Raw genomic sequence first — 9187 nt, forward strand, 5'->3', positions numbered from 1 at the left:
TAAAAAGTACATGAATTATTTAAAAGTATTTTCTATTTTTATAAACTTTAAGTAATTGAACATTTATTATATTTTGAAAAATGTAATTTAACAAAAAGATTTATATTACAAAACTATAATATTGTTTTATATAAATGGAAAAGATGTAAAAAGAATTTTTTTTAAAAAAAATATATCATAATTGGTTGACTAATTTGAACATATCCAGTAATATTTCAAAAAAAAAAAATGTACACCTTTATTCCAAGGAACATAAGTAACATGTTACACTAAGTTTAAATTATTATATAAATTTAGAATTGTAGCATTTTTTTTTCCTTTTCAATTATAAGCATAATGCTTATATTATTGAAACTTGATGTGTAAGGTAATCTTGTGAATATTTATCATATTTATTGCTTTTTTAGGGCCCATATCTCTAATTTCTAATGCCTATTTTGTTTGTATTTTTTTAACCCAAAACTAAAAAATTTGGCTAAAATAAAATATCATACTTTTCAACCCAAAAATTATGGGGAAAAAAATGAAATTATGAACCAAAAACTGAAGAGGCAACCTACAAAATGAACCAATTTAAGGCTCAATTAGTCCAAAATGGACCAAAGGGACAAAAGTTAACTGAAATAGACCATAGTAGACCAAAATGGACCGAACTGGAATAAATGGTCTAAATTGGACCAAAGTGAACCGAAATGCTATGTTAATGTAACTTAACAGGAGCATAGCAACAATAAATACTATCTTTTAGTTTTTAGATATTATATAGATTTCTCTATAGAGTCAATAATTTAATACAGTTCCTTGCTAAGCGGAAAATTAAAATGGCCAATCTTGAGCTTCTATGCTAAACTTCTTCATTTGTATGGCATCCAATCTCACTAATTAAAATTCTCACTAAACATGGATGAAACAACCCTCTTTGCTGACAAGGTAGAGACCCCTAAGTCAGAGATAATATCATCCTCTCAACCAGTTTGTCTATGTACCTAACTCAAGTTTCTAATATCTCTTAGCCTACATAAGAATTTAGTAGTACCTGTATGATTTTATACTCGTATTTGGTGTGTGAAGACAGAAAATTCATGAGCAATCCCATGTCATGGGTCAAGGTGCATATTTAGTAACTTGAAGTAGTGGATCAAGATACATGGGATAGGATGCAAAAATGTCAATACTCAAGACCATTCAAACAGATCAACTAGCAACTGAGAGGATGAATCAATATTAAATAATTTTCCTAGTGGGCCAACTCAAACAACAAAGATTTTCATTTGGGTATTTTAAATGAGGCTGCAAATGAGTTAAAAGACATTCAGTTGGGCTCTTCTGAGTACTGACATTGAGTTGCCTTTAGCCAAAAAATAGAAATAAAATTGAGTTGTGCCCAAACTACATTTTCATACTCTCTTGTCAATGATATGTTGCATGTACTGGCCCAGATGATATGGCTGGGTTCAACAAGTAGGACAATCTGGCCCATATGACTTGATCACTCACTGGCTTGATCATACGACATGTCATACAAGCTAGCAGCTAGGCAAGTCTGCATTTCATCGAACACAGAAATTATCAAAGAGATGAGGTGGCTTTAAGTTTTAACTTCAAGTCTCTATGGGAAAAGCCAAATTTTTTTTTTTTTGAAGTAGTGGGCCTGTTATATGCCAAATGTAAAGTAACAGGCCTAAAAATTGATCCACATCATAGAGATCGGCGTTTGGTGGGTTTGGTGGTCGGCGTGGAGATCGCCATAAAGACTGGCGTTTGGTGGGTTTGGTGGTGTTGACATGGTGGCCGGTTTCTGGGTTTGGTGGCCAGCATTTGGTTGGTTGGGTTGCTATGGGTTTGCTGGGTTTGTAGTGGGTACTTGGTGGGTCTTATTTTATTTTATTTTTATTTTGGGTTTTTGGTTCCAGTGGGATTTTGTTGGGTCGAGGGTAGCGGTGGCGTGGTGGTGATTGTTTGTTTAGTTGTGGCCGGTGCTAGAGGTTGAGGGAGAAATAGAAGAAAAGGAAGAGAAAAAAAAAATAGTAAAAAAAGGAATAAAAAAAGAATATTTAAATAAAATGGGAAAAAAAAATAAAGTTTTGGGATATTGGGTGTATTGTATGGTATAATTGATAAAGTAGCTTTTTGAGATGGTAAAATAAGATGAGATAGCAAAACCGGTTGTGGATGCTCTAACCTCCTAACTTCTAAGCATCTAGTTTAGTGATTATAAGCTAGTAGTCGCAAACTCACACCATGTGTGAAATATGTCATATAATTATTTTATAAGAATATAATGTAAAATTTGTAAGTTAAAAAGTACATGAATTATTTAAAAGTATTTTCTATTTTTATAAACTTTAAGTAATTGAACATTTATTATATTTTGAAAAATGTAATTTAATAAAAAAGATTTATATTACATAACTATAATATTGTTTTATATAAATGGAAAAGATGTAAAAAGAAATTTTTTTAAAATATACCATAATTGGTTGACTAATTTGAACATATCCAATAATATTTCAAAAAAAAAATGTACACCTTTATTCCAAGGAACATAAGTAACATGTTACACTAAGTTTAAATTATTATATAAATTTAGAATTGTAGCTTTTTTTTTTCCTTTTCAATTATAAGCATAATGCTTATATTATTGAAACTTGATGTGTAAGGTAATCTTGTGAATATTTATCATATTTATTGCTTTTTTAGGGCCCATATCTCTAATTTCTAATGCCTATTTTGTTTGTATTTTTTTAACCCAAAACTAAAAAATTAGGCTAAAATAAAATAAAATATCATACTTTTCAACCCAAAAATTATGGGGAAAAAAAAATGAAATTATGAACCAAAAACTGAAGAGGCAACCTACAAAATGAACCAATTTAAGGCTCAATTAGTCCAAAATGGACCGAAGGGACAAAAGTTAACTGAAATAGACCATAGTAGACCAAAATGGACCGAACTGGAATAAATGGTCTAAATTGGACCAAAGTGAACCGAAATGCTATGTTAATGTAGCTTAACAGGAGCATAGCAACAATAAATACTATCTTTTAGTTTTTAGATATTATATAGATTTCTCTATAGAGTCAATAATTTAATACAGTTTCTTGCTAAGTGGAAAATTAAAATGGCCAATCTTGAGCTTCTATGCTAAACTTCTTCATTTGTATGGCATCCAATCTCACTGATTAAAATTCTCACTAAACATGGATGAAACAACCCTCTTTGCTGACAAGGTAGAGACCCCTAAGTCAGAGATAATATCATCCTCTCAACCAGTTTGTCTATGTACCTAACTCAAGTTTCTAATATCTCTTAGCCTACATAAGAATTTAGTAGTACCTGTATGATTTTATACTCGTATTTGGTGTGTGAAGACAGAAAATTCATGAGCAATCCCATGTCATGGGTCAAGGTGCATATTTAATAACTTGAAGTAGTGGATCAAGATGCATGGGATAGGATGCAAAAATGTCAATACTCAAGACCATTCAAACAGATCAACTAGCAACACAGTCACAGTAAATGTACACAAGTTTTGTCACTTAATTGGACAAGTCCTTATTCCAATTACTGGTCAAAATAAAACAACATTGAAGTTTGGCATACAAAGACTGTATATCACATTTAAGTAGTTTCTTTTTCTCTCAGTATATCAAGTACCACAAAATGATTGGGTTATGAATTTATATGTTAATGGCATAAAATCAATATTACAAACAAAAAGCAAGAAACATTATTTGATTATATAGCTCTTGAAGGTTTCTCTAATAATGCAGAGAGATAGACCTCATCCTTTGATTTAGGAGCAATAGCCCACTTGTGCTTCTTGTATCTGAACTGCAGAAACATGTACATATAGTCATCCAGATCTTTTCTACTGCAAAAGAACCGGTCAATCCATAGCAATCCTCCCGGCCTTAAAACCCGATCCCAATCATACAAAATAAAATCCAGCAGCAGCAGGTCAATCCAGCCATCCATAAACCCAGATGTATGAATTAAATCCATAGTGTTATCAAAGAATGGAAGGCGTTGATTCAATGTCACATACAGAGGGATCAAACCTCTTAGTGCAATCATCTCATTGAAAGGAGCCCCAAGGTTCAAAGCAGTTGAGACAATTGTAACATTATGTTCTCTCATTCTTGCAGCAAAAGTCCCTGTACCAACACCAAAGTCCAGACCTATCCTTATCTCCCCAGGCTTGATTGTCAAAACATCATTTATCAGTAAATCCACAGGAAGTGAGCTATTAGTCACCCATTTTAACTTTTCTTTCTCCATCTCAAAACACCCTACACATTTAGAATAACCTCTCTTAGGATTCTTGCTCGATAAGCATTCAAAGTTCCTGCACTGGTAATTGCTCCACCTTACATTTCTGCCATCCGGTAATCTCCATAGAGATTCATTGATTGGATATGGCTTCTGGTAAACCTTGGAGGCCCTTGTCAAGCACCGTCTTCGGGGCAAAGGATCACAACCATTAACCATAAGCTTCTGAGCTAGGTTCCAGTCATCATTACAATAAGAACCAATGTCATAACCCATATACTCTTCCAATTCTTTCTTATATAACACACATGCATGCCCAATTGTGTTGTGTATCCTCTCTGTCCCATATATATTAATCTTCCCAATCCTATTCTCTTTTGGGGTTATGTACTTCCTAATTTCCTCAATCACAAAAGTGTTAATCAAAGGCTCCTCCTTCATTGTTGAGTTCCTAATCCCTTCAACCTTAGGTAGCCGAATCTGTCTAAGAGCAATGTGGGCGCCATAAAGAGGCCTAATTACCTCCTCTTCCAAATACTTCTTATACTCCAATCTTGTGATATTATTTCTATCCAAGACCTCTTTGTGTTTCTCCATTTCTTTAACTTTCAACTCAAGTTTTTCTTGCAAGCTTTCCATCCTATCTAGCACTTCCCCAACTCGATCAGACAATGCTTTTATGTCAAAACCATCATAAGCATCCTTCTGACCATAGAATTGGCGGCATATATCTTCATTGCGCGTGAAAAATCCAGCTGAGTAGAACCTTATGAGACTTAACAAGCTTACTATTATAACAAGCCCTCCCAATACAATCTGAAGTGTGCCCATTATTCTGCCCACCCTACATTTTTGAAAGCATAACCTCCCCATCCTTAGTAAAGAACAATGCAGGGGAATTTCTTCTCACCAAGAGCTAATTTTACCACCTCTTGTTCAGAATTTCAACCTAATAAAAAACCAATACTTAGTATTCATGAAAGTAACTGAATTGAACAATAAAATCTTCAATATACATTGTGACACTTGAAACTAAAACCTCACTCAATTTGAGACTAATTCTGCTAGCTAGTTGACTTATTACATAAAACATAATGTTCAAAGGTTTTATATTTTTAATTTTCCTTCTATTTTCCCAGCAATCAAAGAAAATGCAAATCCAAGAGCAAAGAAAATGCAACTGAGTTTTAAACTAAATTACTAATATTAAAAATAAATAAATAAATAAATAAAAAAACTGAAAATTTCATTATCAAATTTCAAACATACCCAGATAAGGATTTGCAGAAACATGAATCAAACTGAAGCTGAATCTCTCTTTCTTTGCATCTTCAACCTGTTAAGTTGATAAAGATCACACATTTTTTTCTTACCAAAACTTTCCAAACAGCTCCTTCTCTACTTGAAACATCAAAAAGCACTCCAAAATTTCCCTCACCAATGCTTCACATACTTTTTTTAGAATCTCTCACGAGAATTTCTCATTATAAACTATTTCTCTATGTTTGTGTAAGCAGTGATATAAATAATAATATGATTAAAAAACTTTTCTTTAACTTATGGAACTTCAAAAATACTCCAGAGTTCACCATGATGCAGATCTAAATCTAGCTTGGACTGTTTTTCCATTGTGCTTTAGAGCTGGAAAATCGTGAAAACCAAGCTTAATAAATTTAAATATATACAACAATTTGTGGGTTTAATTAATTGAAGAAAACAGATTGCTTATAGGGCAAGAGGCCACGTAAATGCACGACTTTCGCGAAAATCAATTATATTTTATTGTAGTAAATTGAGAAGATTTATTATAATATATAATCAATGAACTGCGTTGACTATATGAGAGTGAGTGCCATGCATTTTGTAGATGAAGATTGTTCAGCTCAAACTGCGGCCACTTTAATACGTGTGGTATAAGTTTTTTTTTTTTTTTTTTTTTCATTTGGATTTTAAAATGTAAATCTTAGTCCAACCTAAGTTTGTGGAAGGAGGAGTAAATAATTTCTATTTGTGGGGGTAAAATATTTGGCAGTATTTATTTTGGAGGGGGGGGGATGGGTTTTTGCCCATATTTTTAAAAATATCTTACACAATATCTCCATTTTGAAACTATTTGGAAGAATTGTTGGGTACCAAATAATATAGTAATCCAAAATAACAATCACATATATAAGAACACAAATATTTACGTAGAAAACCCTTTCTCTCTGAAGGAAAAAAATCACTTGATAAATTCTGAATAATTTTACTATTATCAAATCAATTACAATAATTTTTGTGTATGTTTCACAGTTAAAGAAAAATTTCTCTTATTTTTCTTTGCTTTCACACACACACACACTAATTATCTTTTTCAAATGCAGCAATACTTTACTCTCTCCTCCTTGGCTATCTTCTCGAAAGCGGCAACCCTTTACTCTCTCCTCCTTAGTTATTTTCTTGAAGGCGGCAATACCTTACTCTCTCCTTCCTCTAGCGTTCCTCCCAAGCGAAAATCTATTTTTCTCTCTCTTGGTTTCACGCTCTATTTTCCCTCTCTCTATAGGGAGTACTCTTGGGCCAAAGCCAAAACCATCAAATTTTTTGTAACATTGTCTATTTATAAGACTTTTTTGCTATTCTCTCTTGGACTATGAAAACATTATCTCTTTAACAAGGAATCTATTCCCTCTTGGACTAGGAATACATTATTTCTTTAATAAAGAATAGACTTTCCTTCAACACCAAGAAATAGTCTTTCCTTCTACAACAAGGAACCCAAATTTATTTTTCATTCTTTAACTAGGAAACCTAATTGACTTTCCAAGTTATAATTGAAATTTGAGGCAATTTCCCAACAAGAATGTCTCTGTTGTCGAGTTTTAGTTAAATTTTCAAAAAAAAAAAAATTAAGTAGCAAAATATACATAGAACTCAACATTGTTAATATTGAGTTTTACCTGCAACTCGATTTTTTTAAAATCAAGATTCAAAATAAGAACATGATGCTTAATAGTTTCAAAATAGGAACATTATGTTAAATATTTTAAAAAATAAAGACAAAAGCCCATTTTTCTCCATATTTATTGTGTGTGCAAATATACTCGGTCTAAATACACTAAAAACGTGTTTTTGTAATGTGTAAAACTCATTGTGCATTAGTTTTTTTCTAATATTTTACAAGACCTCTTTCATAGCATAGGTCCCACAATTTTGTGAGATGATGATGATCTTAGATATCTCTCCCCACAGAGGGAAGAAATAAAAAATAAATAAAAATTGTGTACCTAAATTTTTTTGAATAGGACCTAAACTATTTTTTATTTCACAAATATTGTCACGTTTGTTTGGACTTTGGAGGTTTCTTCTCCATCTCTCTCACAAATTTTATATATATATACACACACAGACCATGGGTTTAGATTTTTAACTTTAACAATTTTATTCTCAGTACATTTCTTGTAGTGGACTTTAATTCTAGTTTTAATATAATATATAAAAACACCACTTAATAAAAAAAAGTTTAAACTTATAGATATAGGCTCATTTATATTATATTTAGTTCTCAAACATCTTTACTTTTTCTGCATATGAAACTTGTATTCATACCAACTTTTTATTCTTGTTTTTTCTCTCATTTTTCCAGATTTAAGGATTGCTTCTGTTTTTTTTTTTTTTTTTAAACAATTTTATACTCCTGTCGGTTCTACTAAAAAGAAAATCAAAAAACAATTTTATCCTCATAATATTTTATGATTAATATTCTAGCATTTTGTTTTTAAATGTTTAGTACGTAAGGGTTTATTTGACTAATCCAAACTTGAGAGTTGAGACCACCAAATCCTTTATATAATAATAAAAATACACTATAGACTATAGATTAGCTCGACCTAGGATGGCCTTGAAAGCCTAACTTTCACCTTAAAAAACGTTATCCTAATGATTTCTAAATTCGTTTCGAAAGATATATATTAACCTTTAATCATTCATAAGTTGCGCCAATAGCCCGATGATTCTCAAAACAAATGCCCTCTCCATCGTTCAATGCTTTGAATTATAAATATTAATTAAAAGTATTTAATTAGGATTATAAAAAAACATTAATACTATTTACACAAAAGGGCTGCGTTTGTTTCAACCTAATTTTCAGGTAAAAAACATTTTCTATAAATAAAATATTTCCAAGCCTTTGGTCGAATTCCAAAAAATGTTTCAAAAAATATTTTCAAGCATCTTGCAAAGTAAAAAAAAAAAAAAAACCACCCAACCCTACAACCTTTATTCCAAAATCAAACCAAACCTTTGAAATCATAAAAAACATTAGCTCAAATCAAATCCCAATAATCGACCTAGCCCAAGAAATCACAAAATTAGCTCAAAACAGCCATAATGATCAAATAAAACCTAATAAATCACAAAAGCAACCTAAATCCTATGAAATCACCAAAATCGATTCTCCAAAAATCCACAAATCTTATCTTCATCCCGACCACCATGTGTTGTGGCTGAGTCACCTACAATACCTAAAAAATTTCCACGGCCCCACCGGAGATGAACGGCATGAGGAGGAGCTTCAATGGTAAATGAATAGAAATCGTTCCTTTCTCTCACTTTTTTTGGTTGTCATATTGTTTTGTTTGCTACATTTAAAATGTAGATCTAATTTTTTTGGTGGTTGAGTTTAGGATGGGTTTATACTTTATAGTCTAAAATCCAAAACTTGGATTTGTAAAAATCAGATTAAATTTCTTTATTTTTGCAATTTTTAGCTTACTTTCATTAAACAATAAGTTTAAGTAACCAACTAATTTTGACAAAAAAAAGTTATATGTGCTTAGATGGCAAGTTGTTAATGGTAACTAAAAAAATGATGTTAATAGTAGGTCAAGTTGAAAATCAATAAAAATTTGTCAACTCAACTATTGTAAAAATTGTT

General features: G+C 31.5%; 1 protein-coding gene across 1 annotated transcript; it reads right to left on the bottom strand.

Annotated features, from left to right (window-relative positions):
- Nucleotides 1–3455: 3455 nt before the first annotated feature.
- LOC111995686 (probable methyltransferase At1g29790) lies at nucleotides 3456–5964 on the bottom strand. The gene is made up of 2 exons (XM_024027618.2): nucleotides 5542–5964; nucleotides 3456–5221 (listed from the first exon to the last, which is right to left on the bottom strand). The coding sequence occupies exon 2, from the start codon at nucleotides 5143–5145 to the stop codon at nucleotides 3739–3741; it is 1407 nt and encodes a 468-aa protein (XP_023883386.1). The 5' UTR covers nucleotides 5146–5221; nucleotides 5542–5964; the 3' UTR covers nucleotides 3456–3738.
- Between the last annotated feature and the right edge of the window lie 3223 nt (nucleotides 5965–9187).

This window comes from Quercus suber, unplaced genomic scaffold (assembly GCF_002906115.3).
Source record: "Quercus suber isolate HL8 unplaced genomic scaffold, Cork oak 2.0 scaffold_117, whole genome shotgun sequence".
NCBI classification, from domain to species: Eukaryota; Viridiplantae; Streptophyta; class Magnoliopsida; order Fagales; family Fagaceae; genus Quercus; species Quercus suber.